Source organism: Budorcas taxicolor, chromosome 12 (genome assembly GCF_023091745.1).
Source record: "Budorcas taxicolor isolate Tak-1 chromosome 12, Takin1.1, whole genome shotgun sequence".
NCBI lineage: Eukaryota > Metazoa > Chordata > Mammalia > Artiodactyla > Bovidae > Budorcas > Budorcas taxicolor.
Genome location: NC_068921.1, coordinates 33,919,200 through 33,940,110, shown reverse-complemented (window position 1 = coordinate 33,940,110; position 20,911 = coordinate 33,919,200). Strand labels below are relative to the sequence as shown.

At 40.4% G+C, this 20,911-nt stretch overlaps 1 protein-coding gene across 1 annotated transcript; it reads right to left on the bottom strand.

Annotated features, from left to right (window-relative positions):
* Positions 1-248: 248 nt before the first annotated feature.
* On the bottom strand, positions 249-20,640 carry MTMR6 (myotubularin related protein 6). Its single transcript, XM_052649933.1, has 14 exons — positions 20,541-20,640; positions 16,863-16,979; positions 15,277-15,439; positions 13,674-13,831; positions 13,369-13,497; positions 11,706-11,840; positions 9,512-9,644; positions 8,643-8,752; positions 8,116-8,241; positions 5,582-5,631; positions 4,948-5,148; positions 4,449-4,580; positions 4,221-4,347; positions 249-2,369 (listed from the first exon to the last, which is right to left on the bottom strand). Exons 1-14 carry the CDS (start codon positions 20,562-20,564, stop codon positions 2,109-2,111), a joined length of 1,866 nt encoding a protein of 621 aa, XP_052505893.1. The 5' UTR covers positions 20,565-20,640; the 3' UTR covers positions 249-2,108.
* Between the last annotated feature and the right edge of the window lie 271 nt (positions 20,641-20,911).

Below are 20,911 nucleotides of genomic sequence, written 5' to 3'. Positions count from 1 at the left end.
TCTATGCTTATTTTAAGTATTTCGGAAATGACTTCTATATATGTTATTACTTATCAACATTCACTTTTGAAAAGTGAAATGCTCAAACCTTGCACTATGATGAATATGTTATATGCAGGTCACTTTGCCTAAATGAGGGAAAAAACCCACCACAACTCGATCCCATTTGTTTAAAAAAAAAAATTCAATGCAAAACATGAGCATTTTAATTACCTTTAAATAATATATGTAACAATGTACATGCTATACACTCCCAAACACACTGAACACAAATCCAATCTTATAGGACATATCCACAGTCTACTTTTCACCAGCACACACCCTGTAGGTCACTTAGGATGTTAACAGATTTCTCAGTCCACACATGAGCACGTGAACATACATATATATGCCTCAAGTTGAAGATGAAGACAATAAACCAAAGAGCTGAAGATAGGAAGGGTGCTGTGGAAGATCCTAAAACCACAGTCAGCAACTGGAACCAGGTAACAAGGCACAACAGCTTCCCTTCTGTGGTCACAGAGATTAAGTTTCTCATCCCAGGGCTCAAATATGGAAATAGACTTGGCTAAATCACAGACTATACGTTACAGTGTGTTTCCATTACTGTTTAAAAACAAGTATTTTTCTTATTACATAATGCATTACAGAAAAGCACTGAAAAAATAGGATTAGATAAGCTCATACAACAAAGCCTGTTTTACCATTTGAAAAAGATATTTATGTTTAAAACCAATATAGCAGATGTCGGTGTAATAAAAAGCAGCAGAAGGGATCCTATGCAGATTTCCCAGTACCCCTGAATCACAGCTTGTGTCACCCATGTCGAATTTTCCATTTTAAAGCCAGCTGGGTGATACTGTCAACTGAAAGTAATTTTCTTTTATTTTTTCTTTTTCTTGTACTTTAATGATATGTACTAGTACAGAGAATAAACAGTTACTGTAACATGGCAAAATGACACTCTTCCTAGCATTGAGATTTTTTGTTAAACATAACCTTTGTGTTAATTTCCCTTTTTTCTCTTCTGTGAAAACAGAGAAGTAAAAAATGTGTCACAGAGAAAAACTCATGCAATCAAGCAAAATCTGAACTATCTGTACTCCCTTTTTTAAACCCAAAGATTCTTGAGTAACTTGAAAACTTATTCTAGGAAGAGCAATTCGTTGAGAGATAAAACAGTTTGCAAATATACATATATGTACTATTCATTGTTTCTAATAACAATTTAGAGCTTCAGCTTTGTAAACTCACACAGTTATCCAAGGAATAAGGCCAACCACAAAATAAGAATCAATAGGGTGCAGTAATCTGTTCAGAAAAGACGGTCAAATGCGAGCACAAGAAACCAACAATCGAAGCTGTGAATAATAAGTCATGAAATGTATCACTAAACAAATAGTGACCAGAATTAAACTGCCAGTTTGGTTGTTTTGACTCTGGAAGTGGGACCAGTCACACCTGAGGTTGGCAGTGTCCCTCGACCATGTTTCTGTAGGGCCTGCAGCTCTTGCGGGTATGAGAGCAACCCCTCACAAACACAACCAGGCTGATCAAGCAAAACAAAACAAACCATTGCTCTCTCGGCTATAAAACCTTAGAAAGATGTAATGATTAATGAGTAAACTGAGGTTTTAAGGCTTTCTTAGAAATATTTTTCAGGGCACTTCAACAATAAATACCACTAATAGGCAACATTTGCAAACATTCATAGTTACAAAATTGAAAGTACATGCCATGTCAATTATTAAGTGAGTCTTCTGGCAATCAAATTATACTTATGGAAAGCTATTCATGTTTGGCTGCAATTAACATGTAAATCATATAGACAGGTCACTTTACTAGTATACAGTACAAACTGTGTCTGGAGTACATTGGCCAATATATCACCTGCTTCTTACAGAAATGAAAGTCATTCATTCCTTGCTAGAAATGCAATTAAACTGACTTCTCTCACAAGAGTAGCTGTCACTCTGACTTCAACGATTAACCTATTAAACTCTAAGATCATTATTAAGCAAATTCCTCGCGTCACACACACAGACCACATTCACAATAATCGCACCGCAAGCAGCCAGAAAGCCCTCTCCAAAAAGCCCTCTTCGAGCCTAGCAGGTCATCCTGGCCACGCCATACTCCAGGCTGACCACTGCAGGCTCGGCTTTGGAAAACTCGTCTGCGTACTCGCTGTAGCGGTTATCTGCAGGGCTGCTGCCCTCTATAGTTCGAAGAACATCGTTCACAGGCAGCAGAGCCTGCTCCTTGAGACTCAGGGTGGCTTTGAGGGCGGGTGATTCAGGACGGACTGAATTTAACAATTCCTTGCTGAGAATTCCATCTGTTTGCTTATTTCTACGTTGCTTAATTTGCTAGAACAAAGTCAAATTTGAAAGAAATTATGAGCTGCACACCCCACATGTTCATATATACTAGATAAAAGCTAGAAAAAGATCCTGCTTTTGCAAATGCTGTTTATGTACAATGCAAAATTAAATCTCAAAAAACTAAAATCTAGTGTAGGTGAGACAGGAATGAGAATCCGAACTGTTCAGTTTTTGCAATGGAAAGTGTATATTTGAGAGAAGAGGGTCACTAGACCTTCATATTTGAAAAGCACATACATTTCCTAGAAAGGATAAAAAGTAAGCATTTTATAATGTAAGAAACACGTATGAGATGGTCACCCTGAAATCCCAGCTGTACAATGTGACAAACACACTCGTTTAGCTGAAGATCTGCTGGCCTGATGAGCTTTGTTTGTGGCGAGCCTGCACTGGTCTGTTACGCGAGCACAACAGGCGCTAGAACATGACAGAGTTTTTTATTTTAACAGATTTTAAAAGAATGCGTTGGCAGAGTTCACACTCCCCAGATCCTCGGAATGATCTCCAGATAACCTTCCTGTGCCACCTAAAACTGTGGCCTCTCCGACAGGTCACTCACGTGGTCATGGGCTCCTTATCTGAGAGCCGACCAGCAACAGCCCTGCCTGAAAGGCAGACAGGACAGTCTCACTGAGATATAACAACTGGTTAGGCTTTTTTAAAACATGTACTTACTGATCCTTTTTGGCTACATATAATGGTAAAGAAATGTTTTAGGGTGGGGAAGGATTTCTTAAAAAAGATATTAAAAAAGGCGTAAGACAAAGACTGATGAATTTGACTATATTAAAATTCACAGTATCTGTATAAAAAACACCATCAAAAAAATGGAAAAAACAAAGACTGGACAAAGCCATTAGCAATATATTTAACTAAATAAGAATTAGTGTCTAATATATAAAGAATTCTTAGAAACTGGTAAGAAAAAGGCAAATACGCCAACAGAACAATGAGTACAGGTTTGAATGGGCCATTCGCATGCAGAAAGGGAAAAACCAAATGGCCAACAAAAACATGAAAAGTCATCCAACTTCACCTGTTGTGATAGAAATCCAAAACTGCAAATGACCGAAATGTCTAGTAGCTGAACTGACAGACGGTGCCACGTCATACAAGAGAGTATCAGGCAGTAGCTACTGAGAAAACAGAGGAACTGAAGCCACGTGGACCAACATGGACAAATTTAAGAACGATGCAGAGCGAGGAGAAGCATGAGAGTGTGACAGCCTCTGTATGGTTTTAAAATATGTGGCTCCTGAAGTGGAGTGAAGGGATTGGGCATTTGTGTAGTTTGCTGCCCTTTATAGAAAACTGTTTTCTTCTGTGTTTTTTCAATACATAATAAAAACAATATATTAAGCCAAACAAAAGCTTGTGATAAATTGTTTGTGGATACAAGCATATATAGAGAAAGTAAAAAGACATGGGCAGGAGGGACCAACACCAGGCTCAGTGCAGTGAGGGCGGGTGGGAGGATGCAGCAGGGGCTTGCAGGCTCTGCAAACAGATCAGTAATGCTCCTTTTCTTCAGAGAGAAACAGGAAAGATCTGTATCAAATATGACAAATGCTAAAATCTCACAAAGCTAGGTGGTGAATACCCTAATATTCATTATATCTCTTTTTTAATATATACTTCAAATATTTCAATATATTTTAAAATTCAGAAAATGTGATTTGAACTAACCTTCTTTTCAAGACAGAGAAGATCTGATTTTGAGGTAACCATAGGTACTGGCGAGGTTTCTATATATATTGATTTACACTGAGCACAAATAAGGAAATAAACTAACTTAATATTCCAAATATATCACACAAGATGCTTCAGAATACTTACAGATTCTAAGTCCTTGATATCTTTCTCTAACTGCTTATTCTGCTCATTCATGTTCATAATTATATTAAATACAGACTGCCTAGGATGCAATGTTCGATCAAACTGGTGGTACATGTTTCTCCAAAACCTTTATGACAAAAACAGATAAAAAAATAGAAAATTTTTTTTCAACAAATTGTGTCTGAGAAAAATTGAGTATAATTAAGTATTTCAATAATGCCACCTTACTTAAAGTTGAAAGACACTGTATTTGGCTCCAGAACTGCCGATTTCTGAGACTGGGAACCGTAGAGAGGATTGAGGTACTTCTTCTGGTCGTCCAGAAGAAACGGCCACAGGGAGTACGTCTTCTCCTTCAACCTGATGTGATGAGAAAACATGAAGACCTTTCCCAGAGACACTGATACTCTCCTGTAAAGCAGGTAATCATTTCCCACATAGTTTCCCCTTTTTCTTTTAGTAACAGTTTAACCTCACCACTGAATTTTTCACACTTAGGTTATACATACTTGTCTGCACACACACCACACTTCAAAACAAATTTTTAACTATTAGCCGAGAACATGAGCAGTGCTCAGCGCTTACTCAGCTGCAGAAATACAGACAGCAAAATATTCATGTTAAGACCCAGTTCTATATCACATCGTCAAGACAGTTTAAGTTCAACTGTAAGTTAGACCTCAGCTAAACAGGAAAAAAAAAAGCCCATTTCAATCAACTGTCTTACTTGAGTTCTTCTCTTTCCTTCTGACAATTCCCAATAAAGTTTCCAAACTGGCATGAATGGATATGTTCATGGATCTGAAGAAGAAACGCTTCATTGAACTCGAAGGCTTGTGGAAACTGCTCAGTCAAATGCCACACACACTCCAAGAACTGAGTAAACACCGGCGAGACTTCCTTTGGGTCACCATCCAAATGGCCACACCTAACCCCCCAGAAAGTACAAGCTTTTGAAAATGCCACTGCAAGAGGTCAATTGTTTGGGTACTGTTAAATTTAAATACATATCCCCCCATCCAGAAAAAAAAAGTCCTAAAACATTGTTATATCGTCATCAAAAAAACCCCCCAAACCTGTCATGTTTCTATTGAAACAATTTATGAGTTTTTCAACCAGTTTTAAAGGATCTATTACATTCTAACCACTACAATCCAGACAAAAAGGAAGGTAATTAAACTGCCATGAGAATTAATAAAAGTATGAGACTTGAAAAAAAAAAGACAGAAAAAAAATTAAATCAGTTTTCATACAAAAACCTACACCACTCTCATTTCCCATCATGAAGAACCAGAACATTCTGGTCATCTAAACTAGTTCTATTAATTTTACAAAACACCTGAGCGTACATTGTGACTCACCTCTCTGAAAACTTATGTCCAAAGGAGATCCAATCTTTTTCTATTAAAACCTTAATGAGAAAAAGTAAAATCCATTTTACAACTCCCTTCAATTCCTTTTTTGTTTAGAATGCATTCAATCCTGTTATCTTAAAAACGCATTATTTTTTAAACTTATGGTGGCAAATAAAACTGTTTAAATTATAGGCAAAAACCAGCAAGAACCTGAGTTACGCCTAACAGAAAATGAAAATCATTTATAAAAAGAAATATAGTGGTCTTGTGACTTATTTTTTTTAGTTGCATTTAAATACTATATTTTAAGTGGAAAGCATATTATAAAACACTACTGCATTTTGTATGAGTGATGATGATATACGTACAGAGAAAGGTTAGGAAAACGCAAACCAGGAGGTTACCAGTGGTTACTGGGTGGTAGACAGGGGTGGATGGTTTAAATCTTTTGGCTTACTGTACATCATTTCCATAATATTGATACTTTAAAAAAAGAAAAAATAATGGTAAAGAAACCAATGAAAAGTTTATATTCAAATTCAAATGCTGATATCTAACCTCTTGAATGAACTCTGTATGTTTTCTCTATTACAACTCTACTAAAATAATAGGCTTCTAATTATTTTCAGTCTAATCTCAACAATATTATCTTTTTAGTATTTAACATACTTTCTAACTTCATTATATAATCACTAAGTACATCCTTTTCGATGTCAAAGTTGTCACTTTCAGCTCCTCTAACTTTGTCCTGAATCTCTCCAAGAGGCTACAGCACTCGAGGATAAGGTGCAGACCCTGACGTCACAGTGCCCGGGCTCAGATCCCAGCTTCCCTACATTCACAGCCCGCAACTCCTGGCACCTGTTCTTCCGCCTGCAACCCCGGACTTTATCGTGGGCTCCTTGCCGCCCTTTGACACACCCACCTCTGAAACTTAACTCAATACCCTTCTCACTAAACTCACTTCTCTGCTGTCCAAGTGAAGAGCAGAATGGCACAATCCATCCTGCAACTGAGCCCTGAGCCTGCACACCATCCTAGGGGAGGACTCTTCTCTGGCACCACCTCCAGTCCCAGAACAGCTCTTATTCTGCTGTCTTGACCTCCCCGGAGGTGGACCTGGCACCCACCCCCCTCCATCCATCTGCATGGCACTGCCTTAGCTCTGCCCTCTTTTCTCCCTAAGCCATCCTAACAGTTTTCAGCAAGTCTCCTAGCCTCCATCCCCACCCCTCTGCATTCAAGACATCAAACCATTTTTTAAAAAACAGTTCTGAGCACGTTACTCTTCCTGCATTTAACGGCTCTCACCACCCAGGGAGGGTGAGGTCCAGATGCCACACTTTTCTTCCTCAGGCCTGCAAACCACTCTGCTCTCCTGCACTCGGCCCACCCCTCACACAGCCTGCAGGCCCCTGCAGGAGCTATGCTTTAGTTCTCACTGGTCCTTGGTCTGGGAGGTTCTCACATAGGCACTGGTCACTGCTTGAGTTCATCTGGACATCAAGACAATGAAAGCGAAACACGGCCAAGGAAACATCTTGTCTCACATGCTGGAGGCAAGTGGAACTGCACTTTATCAGCGGTACTTCAACTTGGCCTGTCCCCAATTCAATATGTTGGCGCCACAAACACAACAGTTCTGAAAGGGGTCTGGGAGTATCCAGACTTCCCCTGCTAAGCTGGCACTGTGTGGAGTAATTCTAAACCAAGGAAAACTGTCCACCAGCTCTTCATTTATATACCTGCCCTGAGTTAAGATGCAAAGTTTGAAAACACGAATTAATTTGATCATATGTTAAAAAGGCAAACAAAACTCAGGAGCCAGGGCTTTAGGGCCACAAAACAAAATCTGTCCAACTAGAAACTGTCTTTTCAGATTTAAAACAAGCTTCCTAATGTGTACTTAGGCTTCCCTAGTGGCTTAGAAGGTAAAGAATCTGCCTGCAATGCAGGAGACATGAGTTCAATCCCTAGGTCGGGAAGATCCCCTGGAGAAGGGAATGGGAACCCACTCCAGTGTTCTTGCCTGAAGAATCCCATAGAGAGAGAAGCCTTGTGGGCTACAGTTCATGAGGTTGCAAAGAGTCAGACAAGACTGAGCAACTAACACTTAACACTTAACGTGTACCTAAGACTGAGAAATGAAGGTGTGTTAAATACAAAGTTTCCCCTGGAATATAGTTTATAAGTACTCTTATCTATGTCTTGTCTTACTACATTATTTACATTTGTTAGATTAAAAATGAGGGAGAAATGCTGAATACTTCTATTGCAATACTTTGGCCGGGAAAAAAAAAGTTTAAAACTTTTTGTCAAAGAGATGGCCCAAGTGGAAATTCTTCTAACCCAGGGTTTCTCAGCCTTAGCACTGCGGACATTGGGCCAGGTACCCCTCTGTTGAAGGGCTGTCCTGTGCATTACAGGACATTACCAGCTGGCCCCCCACCAGCTGGAGCCCAGGTGTACCCTGCTCTTTAGACGTAAACATCAAAATGACTCCTGCTTGTCTCCACTGGCCTGGCCGAGCAAGCCCTTACCATGAACCCTCTGATCGTCCTGTAGTAGGGATCCAGCAGGAGAGAGCCCAGGGAGCAGACCTGTGAGGTCCTGTCCCAGCCGTCAGAGCAGTGCACCAGCACACTCGCGCTCTCAGCCTCGATTGCCTGAAAAAACAGACCACACACTTCGATTCTACCAGGACTCATTTCAGGTAAGTCAGTAAGTTCTACTTACTCAAAAACCAGATTAGCAGATATGCATTATGGAGAAGAGTTAGGGTTGCAGTGATAATGCTGTCAGAGCATGTTCTCCAAAAAACAAGATAAAACACAAACAAAAAACACAGACAAGACTGACATTTCACAGCGCTGGGGAATTTCTTTTGAAGCTCCTACATTAACTGCTATATGATATTTTCAAAGCTCCAATTAAAGTAAATCTCACTACAGAGATAGAATGTAGTAACAGCGATCTGACTGTGAAGGATATGAGCACCCCACAGAATGAACCTGTTCCTTCCCAACCACGGAAAGACCACGATCGAATATGAGTGATGAAACGTTACTTTGGCTAAGAAGATCGCAGCGTCCATCACAGCTTTGATGTGGCGAAGCCATCCTGAGCTCTCCAGACCAGAGTAGAAATCACTGACAGAAAGCCCTTTGGTACCGTTGACTGCAAGGGGAGAGACCGTCCAGTTAGGAAGGAGCCTGAGTCCCCACTTCTATTCAACAGCCCCACAGGGAGCCAGCCAGAGAAGAAGACAAAAAAACAGGCTAGACTATTCATACGTGGAGACATGCTATTAAAAGCTCATTAATGGATTTGGGGGTACATTTTTCTGTCATTCCTTGTGTTTTGAAAAGAAAAAGTTCCAAAGTCCCTTTAAAAAAAATCTGCAACACAAGTGTTTAATTAAAAATAGTCTGATATTTTAATTTTTAAAATTCCATATCAGGACTGGAAAGATAGCTTAATATTTAAATAAAACATTGTTATATATTAAATCTTCATGATACTGATTGATGAAAATATCTAAACAATAGCAATTTTTTGTAAAACCATTAGAATTATACTGCCCAATAAATATAGTAGCCACTACTGAAATATCACTATTAAACACCTGAAATATGAGTATTCCAAACTAAGATGTGTTGCAAGTGTAAAAAACACCCTAGCCAATTTCTAGGACTTAAAGATTCTGAAAAAACCAAAACATATTATTACTAACTTTTTTTTACTGATTACATATTAGCATAATGTTTTTAATATATTAGCTTAATTATATTATTAAAATTTATTTCAATTGTTCTTTTTACATGTCTGAAAGTAACTACTAGAAAACTTTTAAGCATGTAACTTTAAATTTTATACTGTGACAAGCGTTATGTTTCTGTTGGACAAAGCTGCCTAGAAGGCATGCAATAATCGTACCTTCCAATAATTTCTGAAGGCTGGACCGCATGACATGGATATTTTCAATTCCAACAAACTGAAATCTAATATTAGAATAGTTGTCTTCATTTTCATAACCTTTTCCAGCTGCTCTGTTGGCCATTGCATTCAGCTAAAATTTTAAATTTTAGAAATTTAGAGACAAATTGCCTTTCTCTTTTAACTTAATTTACCAAATATCATGAAAACACTAAATAAACCACCTTATAGCCACCAGAGTTTAAAGGAAGTCATCAAGACTGAATGTGCTACCATTTTATAGTAATCGAAAAGTATCATCTATATTATTCAAAGTACACACTTGCTATATAAGGATCAGATAAGAAATTCCCTATGCATAATTCATGAAACTGAATCACATGTGTATTTAGTGTTCCATATTTTTGTAATATTTCAAAATTTATAAAAGAATTATCTCCCATCTAAACACTACACGATTCAGTGTTAAGCAGAGCTGTTACAGAATGAACTTTCAGACTCACTTCAGAACAAGCCTGGAACACCTGATCACTCAGAAAGGCACAGGGACCCTGAAGCACAGCTTAAACATAGGTCAGGTCACTTGGGATCAGACTACACAGTACACCCCACAGTATGCAATGAGATAGCCTGATACAGCTCCAAGAACTGGGCCCAAAACAACCTGATTTCTAAGGAGAAAAGACCACCTATGGGCCCATGGTCTTAGGTTATTAGATCAAATGCTCTCAGAAGTTAATATCTGGCATGTTTAATTCTTTCAGACTATGTTATGACATTTGTCCATAGTCTTAAGGAGCTGGATGAAACAGAACCTAAACTGGAAGAAAAAACTGCTTTTCTTGCAGTGGACTGGGGCTCAAGTTGGTAAGAAGTACAGTTACATTGTCTACTGATTCACTGGTCATTTGGGATCTATGATAACTAAGGCAAGACTTAAGATATTTAAAAAATGCTTCCACATTATTACTACTCGGGTTTAACTAGTAAAACACAACAATCAAATAAAGATATACCTTTTTTTGCGTGTAGACATCAATTATATAAGAGATATTAGGGCCTGAGAAACAAATCACCCTCAGACCTCATGTTCAGAAAGTCTTAAGTTACAGTCATCCTTTATATCTAATATTACCTAAAAATAGTGCTATGCAATTAACCCACTCAAATTATACTAGGAAGTAAACCAAAATTTTTCTTACAAGAGATAACACCAACACTCTTGACTTCTAAGTCTCTTTTTGTTAAACAAAGATTATCAAACTGTCAATCTCTAACTTTTAATACTTAATTTACACAAATTACTTTCTTCTTTTTCTCCATTATCTTTTGTAAAATTGCATAATGATGAGAATTACTTCTAAAACAGCTACGATTCCTTTCAACAAAGCTGCCTAAAATTGTGTTTTGAATCGCTCACTCGCTTTTTCTCATCGCTTTCTCTTATTTTCTCATCATTCCAGATTTTTGAAGAAATCCTCACTATAATTCTGCCAATGTCCTTTTGTGTAGCCCACCAGCTCTGCACACGATGCTACAATAAAAATTAAAAGTAATGTTAGCTATTACTTTTGAGGATTTTAATTATTTTAGTTTCAGGATCCTACATGAACTGGTTGTTTTACTGCATTGACAAAAGGAAAAAGGGATTCGGACATTTGTCCCAAAGACAAAAATTTATCCTGACATGATAGATACCTAACAGAACAATTGTTTATTGTTCACGAGTTCAATGTTCAACGTTCAACTAGTTCACTAGTTCAATTCTCTAGTTCAATGTTTCTTAAGTTAGCTCACTATCTATTTTCCTTATTTTCTTGAATATTCCATATTAAGGAACATCATTTTAACACAAAGTGTTTTGCCAATTAAAAATTTGATGAAAAAAATATCAGTGACAATTTCTAATTTTCACAACATACTTCACAATAACATAATGCTGATATACCATCTAGAGCTCCCAATATAAAATTCAGCTTTCCTAAACTTGTACGTCTATCAGAAGACATAAAAAATCACAACCTGGGTTACTGGGAACTGGGTCTCCTAAGGTGGTGTCCTGTAAAAGATTGATTTTCTTAGCCTCAGTTCATTTAAAACTAGGATTCAGCATGTTCAACAGGGACACAGCGCCCGGCTCCCACTAACTGAATCAGCAGAGACAGTGAACTGCCAGGCTGTACTGGACACATACTCTGGGTCTGGTGTCCATGACGTACATGTAGCGGTTGGCTGGGTTGGCCTTACTGATGGCCTGAAGTAAGTGTTCATCTTCGAGGCACCGGGCACTGAACCCTGACAGTGGCTGACTACAGCGACAAATGGCAGCCTAGTCATAGAAAGAGAGAAAGCAGGTTATCCAGAGAAGTTGAAAACATGCTTAAAAGAAAAAACCCACGGTTAAAATCAAATGTGCCACCTGTTTAAAAGCTGACAAGACGATTAGATTTCCTGGTGGCTCAGATGGTAAAGAATCTGCCTGCAATGCAGACAGCTAGGTTCGATATGTGTGTTGGGGAGGTCCCCTTGAGACAGAAATGGCAACCCACTTCAGTGTTCTTGCCTGGAGAAGTCCACAGACAGAGGAGCCTGGGTTGCAAAGAGTCCAAAATGACTGAGCGATTATTACTTTCACTTTCAACTTGGAAATCCTATTTGTATTAAATACCTTCTAATATTTTGACATTTACCTAAGTTTTCTCAATATTCTCTCCTATTAAGAAATCTGAATACTTCCTTACTCAAGAGTTTGATGGAAAAAAAAAAAAAACAAACTCTTTGGTCCTAAGAAGTAACAAACTGTTTGATTCCCTATCAGGTAACCTAACCAGATATTTGCATTCTGTGCTCTGGGTTACAAGATTCTTTCAAGTTCAAGTAACTGATATAGTCAATAAATGTAGAACAGAATTTTTAAAAACAGCAACACTTGAACGTTTACTTTCCAAAATCATTCCGATATCTAATTAGAAATCATTGATGTTTATATATAATGAGACTTATGAGAAAAAAAAGTTTCAATTCAAATTTGGTTAAAATACAGTCAATCTAAGAGGGCAAAAATATTTATAATAAGCCATGTGTGTATGGCAACCCACTCCAGTACTCTTGCCTGGAAAATCCCATGGATGGAGGAGCCTGGTAGGCTGCAGTCCATGGGGTCACAAAGAGTCGGACACGACTGAGTGACTTCACTTCACTTCAAAGTCTTAAAAAAGATTTCTAAGATTTATACCCATAAACTTTTTCTCCAACCTCATTCTTATTAACTCCAACTTGACCCTACCCAAACATTACAATTACAGTATCATGAAGGAGAAAAGTACACGTAAATTCACATTCACACAGTTTAAACTCACACACAAAATAAAATCATGGAAATGTAAGAAAATATTAGAAGAAAATAAGGACTGCCTGAAGATACAGACCTATTTTCTGTATTTGTTAACCTGGGCACTGAATATATATTTTCAGCCCAGCTTTCCCATTTAAAAAATGTACACAAACATGGGTGTGTCAAACAAAGGCTATAATGAGAGTGATAAAACCCCTATGACTTTTCTGTGAAAAGTTAAGGAGGAACTTCTGTTTGAAGCTTTACTTTTTACCTCTTGCTCCCATCTAAAACCCGACTAAACTTCTAATAAAGGTGAGGCGAGGAAGACGACAAGTATGAAAGTTTCCATATTCCAGGATAATTTTGTTTTAAAACTTCAGAAATGTAATCAAGGAAAGGTCAGCACTTCTCTATCAGCAACACTGATGGTGACCTCTAAGTGGAGAGATGGGTATTCTTTTGGACACCTAGACCTGTAGAGGACTCGTACCCCACTAATAAGGTCAGAGCAGCTCCTTACCTCCTTACTCTGGTGGTAGTAGGAGAGAACGGGAAACCTCCCCTTGCTCCGGAACTTGGAACTACCAACAATTATTGGTTTGCTTGCTATTCGCGGCACATACAGTTCTCTGGGGTAAGTTTCACAAATCTGTAAAAATCAAACACAACACAATGATTCTACTCACAGTTCTAGAACCAGGTTAAAAATCACCTTTAAAAACCTCTAAAACTCACTAAATGCAAGAACAATAAAAGTTACTGCTGTGACGGTCTCCAACTCCAGTACCTCGTACTCTGAGTACCTCCGGAGAGGGAGATGGGTACCTTGTAGTCTCGGTTGGCGTCAGACAGCTGCCAGTTGGAATTGGGCACTCCCATTCTCTTATACTCCTCGGCGAGGTCAATGAGCTCCCATCCCCGCAGTCTTTCAGCATCGTTTTGTTTGGGATTATAAGAGAACGCATAGAGATCTTCGTATTTTGCTAAGGATACAAAACACATGAATGTTAAGAGGCAACTTCTAGGACTTAGGACACTACAAATGAGAGTAATTTTTCAGTTTTATCTCTCTATTTAAAAAATCTTCAAAGAGACGGCTAACATCTGAACATACTACAACTTAACACCTCAGTTATTTGAAGTGGATGATTATATCTAAAGGCACACATATTGATCTGAGATCCAGTTTATAAAATCAGCAAGAGCTAGTAAACAATACACACTCAGTCGCTCATTCGGGCCTGACTTTGTGACTTCATGGACTGTAGTTTGCATTAAATACTACACTGCAATACTTCCTTTTTCTAAAAGTAAAATTTTAAAGATACAAGGAGACATTCCCCACATGAGATGTGAACTGGAAGCTCAGTGTGCACTTAGTGGAAAGCTAGAGGTGGCATACAGAACCGGAGGCTGTACACACCCCACCACGGGACAGCGTGGACCCAAACTGGCAAAGGCTGTGTAGGGCCCTAGAGACCACCTACTCCTGAACACGGCCAAGCCCCAAAGTCACAGGGCCATCCCTGCTGCAAGACATGGCTGCCCTGGGGACACTGGGATCAATGGCATAGGCTTCCAGGGCTGGGAGAGGGGAGTGAGCATGGACCTGCTCCCAGACCGCTGCCACCCAGGTGTTCCACACAAAGGAACATTCAGGAATTGGTGTGCTTCACCTCTAGGAAAGCATGATTCCAGCATGTCCTGGAAGGAAGCCTGCAGACCCCAGGGGCGTAAGCAGTGATGTATGTCACACCCTCACTGCCACCTCTGCTAAGAGGTCATGCCCTCAGGCTCCACTCCCATGGATTAAATGTACTAACCCCACTGCTATCAGAGGAGGCTGACTGCCCTTAACTTAACTGGGAATCAATTTCCAAGTCATTTCTCTCAGTTGTGAGATACCCACTTAAAAAAAAAAAATCTGTGCTTCAGGTGATCAACAGACTTTAAAAACATTCACATAAATCTACCGTTTTTCAGTGGTTTTAAATGTTTCACTCTTTCCTTATTATCATCCCTTCTTTCAGCTTCCCTGGTGGCCCAGTGGTAAAGAATCTGCCTGCCAAAGTTGGAGACCCAGGTGCGATCCCTAGGTTGGGAATATCCCCTGGATGAGGGCATGGTGACTTGCTCTATTATTCTTGCCTGGAGAATCCCGTGGACAAAGGAACCTGGCGAACTACAGTCCATGAAGTCACAAAGACTCAGGCCTGAATAAGTGACTGAACAACAACAATACGTTCTTTGGAAACCAGTCTTATAATTCAGAAGTTTCTAACTATCTATAGCCCAAATTTTTTGGAATAGAGTGCACATGACCTTAAGAGTAACTTAAAGTGCAAAATAACAATAATGAGATACTTAAAAAGCAGCTTAGAGAATCCATGTCAATTGAGAAGTAAGCTTTGGTCCTGAAGAACAGCACCTTGCTTTGACAGCTGCAGCAGAGAGTTGTAAATATCGTGGCAGTCTCTCTCTCTGGGAACAATGAAGTGCACGGTCCGGAAGTTCTTGCACTGGATCACCAGGGGGCACCCAGAGGTTGTCAGAGCGAGCTTCTCCACCGAGGCAATATGGTGGTGCAGTATCTACAGCGCAAGAAAACATTCGCTCATCATCAAACTAAAGCTCTTAAACGACCAAATGCACCCACCAGAAACATGCCGAATACCTCCCCACCACTGCATCTGTTCCACACACAATCATAGCTTGAGAACAGGACCTCAGAAGCATCTTTGCACCCTGCCCCCTTCTCTTCATCTCCACGGTCATGGCCCTAGGTGCAATGTCCCCACTGTTCCCACCTGAGCTGCTGTAAAGAGCCTCTGCAGGCTCTCTCCACAGCCACTCTTGACCTTCTCTAAGCCATCTTCTACAAGGCAAAGGAATGACCGTTGAAAAGCAATTAAACAGTTGACATATGACACAGCAATGCCACTCCTGGGCACATACCCAGACAAAACTACAATTCAATAAGATACATGCACTTTATGTTCACAGCAGCACTGTTCACCATAGCCACGACATGGAAACCGCCTAAATGTCCACTGACAGATGAGGGGATAAAGATATGCATATATGCAATGCAATATTCCTCAGCCATAAAACAGAACAAAATAATGCCATTTGCAGCAACACAGAGAGACCTAAAGACTATCATACCAAGTAAGCCAAAAACAGAAAGGCAAATGCCATATGCTGTTTACATGTGGAATCTAAAATACGGTAAAAATCAACATATCTACAAAACAAAAAAAGGCTCACAGACATAGAAAACAAACTTGTGTTTGCCAAGGGGGCAGAGAGGTAGGGGTGGAAAGGAGTGGGAGTTTGGAATTAGCAGATGCAAACTATTACATATAGGATGGATAAACAAGGTCCCACTGTACAGCACGGGGAACTATATTCAATATCCTGTAACAAATCATAATGGAAAAGAATATATGTATGTATGTAAACATAAAGCTGAGTCACTGTGGATGACAGAAAAAAGCAAAACCTTGTAAATCAACAATACTTCAAAATAATTTTTAAAGATAAAAAATAAATTAAAAAATAAAAGGCAATTACAGAAAAACTAGACCTGCTGCTGTCTAGTCATGCTATTCCCCATTCCCCGAGCCCTGCTTCAAGTCCAAGTCCCCCCGCATCCCTAAGTTCTGGTGACGACAGCCGTCTTTCGGCTCCTCCGGACGCATCAAGCTCCTTCACACAACGCTGCGCTGCCCCAACCTGCTGGGATGAGGCAGCTCTAACTCTTCACCTGGGAACTTCGAGTGCGGGAACTTTCTGGCCTTCGCTTGCAATTCACCACTGAGAAAGAATGCCACTCACTCCAGTGACACCACTGTTTTATTTAAAGAGGAGGGCAGGTGTAGTCATGTGACTATGAAATTTCCTCAGTTAAGACAGCTAGCCAACAGGAGCATTTCTTTGCACATGTTCAGAGAAAACATGGTGTGAGCCCACGACTATCATTACAGTGACGAGCACAGCACAGGCCCTTCTCACCCAGGTTTCTTTCTGATGAGCATCTATGAACAGCAGATGCGTGGCTGTGAGATACAGCGTTCCGGTTAACGACTTGTTGCTGGTACTGAACCGGTCAAGTAACTTCACTTGCTCAACCTGAAAAAGAGAAAGTGTTATTTCTCATTACAAAGTCATATAAATTCTTTTTCTTTTTATCTCAGTACTTAAATGTACAGTTTCAAACTGTTTCCTCCTTCTGTTCAAAAAGATGAGATTACTGAAGGTTGAAAATTAAATTTTACCTATCTTGGATAATATATAAGCCGCCAACAACATTGGTATTACTTACAGCAACAAATACAGCCTGTAGAGAAAAACTCTGTAAGAATTTTAACATAAATATGAAAGGGAATCAGGAAGGAGGGGTGTGGTATCAATATGCATAAACACTTTTCGTATCCAAGAGTCAATGTATTTTGTACGTTGGCAAGTCAAGAAATAAGTAAGGTTATTATCCAGGGTTAGGAAAGTAAACTACCACTGCTCAGGACCAATTCTTCCTTAAATAAAAATCTAACTTTATTATGCCACACACTTCTCATCAAAACATAAACATGTTTAAAACAATGGGATCAACTACTGCTGACTCCTCCTTAACTGTGTGAGGCTCCGCTGAAAAAAGACACTCTGGTCAGTCAACAGTGATACCTGGATATAAAGCTCATCTGTCTTATTTCCTGCAGCAATTAAAGCAAAGTGCTCTAACGAAAAGAGAACTAACGCATATACATGGAAACAAAGGTTATTATAAAGTATCAATGCTACTCAAGCAAATGATCTGTATCTTCAGTAATAACCTTTGCACATGCATTTACAAAAAAATGGGGACATGTAGCAAGCTAAGAAGAAAGCATCACTTTTGAAATAACTCAATTTGAGCCTCAATGGGATCAGATTTTCAAGAGCTAGTCCATTCTTTAAACAGCTCTAGGAAGTGGTCTTTCATACACAGAGCACCAAGGAAAATCTCATTCCATTCTGTAACGTTCCATTCACAACAAGCAGCACAACACCATTTGGCATCAACAAATGATGTCAGCCAAAGCACTGGGGCCTGGCGGGGGAGAAAAGGATGCATAAAAAAGGACTGTCTCCGCACAGCTCCCTCTGTTTCAGGCAAGACTCCCATTAGGGCAAAGTTAGAGCTCAAAGTAAGACAGCTGCTAAGCTGCTCACAAATACAGCACTTTCAGAAATGCAAATTCAGACTTGACGTCTTATTGACACTATACAGTTAGTAAGCCAAATGTGACCGAAACAGGATAACATACCTGATCCTAAATTTTAGAACTATAAAGCCATCTAATTAGTATCAGGTAAAATACTTTATCTGATACATCTCTGGTTAGTAAGCAATACTTTTTAAAATGACTAAAACAGTACAAAAGACAATACTATTTATTTACTTATGTCAAGAAGAAGTTTGGGGAAGAAAAAGCTCTTAGAATTATTAAGATTTCTGAATTAATACTAATACATTTGAACAAACAGACTGAAAGCAGAGAGGCAATGGAAAAGCCACTGTGTAGTTTGTGGGTGAGACAGCTTTGAGGTAAATCCTGGCTCTACCTCTCACAGGCTAACTGGGAAGGTCGCTTAAACTCTTGAAGCTGATTTCCTCCTCATCCGTAAATGGAGATAATGTCCCCAAGAGCAGCAGTAAAAGATCAATGATGATTTTGTATAAATTAACATATTTGGGAATTGTAAATATTGTGAAATCACATTGTAGAGTTGGCTATTCTGACATACCCTTGCTCAATAACAGGTAATTATCACTTCTCAAATACAGTCAGTCTGAACAACACAGAACAAATCACTAGTTACACAGTTACTACTGACAGTCAACTCTTGATCGCGACTAAACTACACAGGTCAAAACAGCTAAATAAACTGAAAGCAATTCATTTTTAGTTTTCAAATACTTACAGTTACTTTTGCAGCAAATTAACTGTCCAGGTGAAGGCTATGTGTAATAGAAACAAAAAGTTGGAAACAAAAAATAGAAACAAAAATCTTTTAGGAATAAACTATAATTTAGGAGGATATCCAGTCCACCAAGCAACTCTCAGAATGTCTGCCCAGCTCACTGCTGTGGGCCCAACACCTAACAGTACCTAGGAAATAACTGTTTAACTGCAGTTCACTCGCAGGCGCTTGAGAGAGCAGGAGTGGTCTAAAGCTATAAAAATAACCCAAAGAAATAAAGGAGCACACTTGAAAAGTAATGTCAATAAGAAATTAGTCAGAAATCTTTTAGGTTTTAAAAAATTCATAAAAAGACCTTACTAAACCACCAGTATGGGTCCACTGTGAAAACATAAGACAAAATTAAAAAATTAAAGTCCATCAACTGGTAGTTATGAAAGTCATGGGCAAGAAGCTTAAGAGCATGAGGGCTGCTACAACCATAGAAATAGAAACAAAGATATACAGTCATCATAAATTTCAGGTGAAAAGATTTAAAATAAGCCGAGGGATCCTAAACATTTTCTAACATTCTGTCCCCTCTAACCAATCCTGAGGAGTAGGGTTTGCTCTGATTGCTTCAATTCAGTTCACTCTACTATTTTTTCATTGTGTGTTCCACAATGTGGCCAGAGGGATGAAAGATGCAATGAAGAGGTGCAACTGGGCACAGAAGGAAGTCATGGTGCACACAGCTACTAACTCACACACACCTGGAACCTGGAAACCAGGACAAGACCCTGGTCTAAGTGTACCCTAGTCCTCTTCTCCACCTCTGCACCTTCTGGTATTTTGCCTCTTTACTTAGGCACCCTTCTGTCTTCAAACTTTAAGTGGCAGTAACTTGAATTCCAGAGTTACTTTATCTTTCCTCTCTTAAACATACAAAGAGAAATTTTTTTCCAATGGGATTACTTTTTAGCATCTTTAATTGTATTAGATACAGCATGTGCCATGTTTTTCTTTCTTTCTTTTTTTTTAAAGCTTTAATATAAATCCGCCTTAGGAAGGTTTGTGAAACATTTTAATGATATCCATCTCACATTCTCCCTGGGATAGATGAAGAAGACGGATGTGTGCTCTTTTCCCTACAGGAGCTGTAACTTGAGGATGAGCCACAACTGACTGACGGCTTCGGCAAAACCCGGAGGGAGAGTCAAGGCTCACAGGAGGTCCTTGTCCCGATTTTGTTAAAGGCTCCGTGTGGGCCATTCAATGCTTCTGATCGCGATTTGTTTTCCCCTCCCCCGCCCTAAGTTGAAGATGAACTTCACTGCCGACGGTCAAGCAAGTCGCCGATATTCTGATGTCACTCCCTTCCGTTTTCACAGCTGTCCCAGGATCACAACCCTAGTGAGTGCCCTTCACACACAACACTGAAGCGAGGGGTTTCTTGAGTTCAGCTGCAGAGCGTTTCCCTCAGACACGTTAAGACGTGGGGTCACACTCCCCTTCTCCGGACCTCGTCTGTGCAGCTGACTGGATCCTAAAGACCCTGGAGCGTGAAGCGGAGCCGGAAACCGCCACCCCCGGGAAAGTGAGGTGGAGCAGGTGATCGAGAGGAGGCCGCTGGCCCCTCGGGACTGACTGCAGGCCCCCGGCGCCCAACGCCTGACGGAAAACCCGCCCAGGCGGCCCGGCCCGCTGGGCCCTCCGCCGCTCAGCCGCGCCCAGCCGCTGTGCACCCACCTTGGTCGTACGGATGTGTTCCATCCCGACGAGGCGCCCACCTGCCGCCGCCGCAGCACGGTGAAGAGGAGGACCCCCGAGCCGGCGCGCACCACGGCCGGCCCGCCGCACCCGCCGCGCATGCGCTGCCCACCCGCCGTCTCCTGGAAACACTTCCGCAAACCCCGGAGCGCCGAAAGGGCGCGGCGCGGCGCGCAGAGCGGCAGCAGACTCTCCCTGGGCCCTCGGCGGGACGCACGGCGCCCCCTGCCGGTGCAGGCTCTCCGATCCCCCGGAGAGCGTGGTCCTCTCCATGGCAACTGGCCCGCGCTTCTACCCCGTGGACTAGGTAGTGGGGACCCACCGTGCAGAGCATTCGGTGGGTGAGGGAG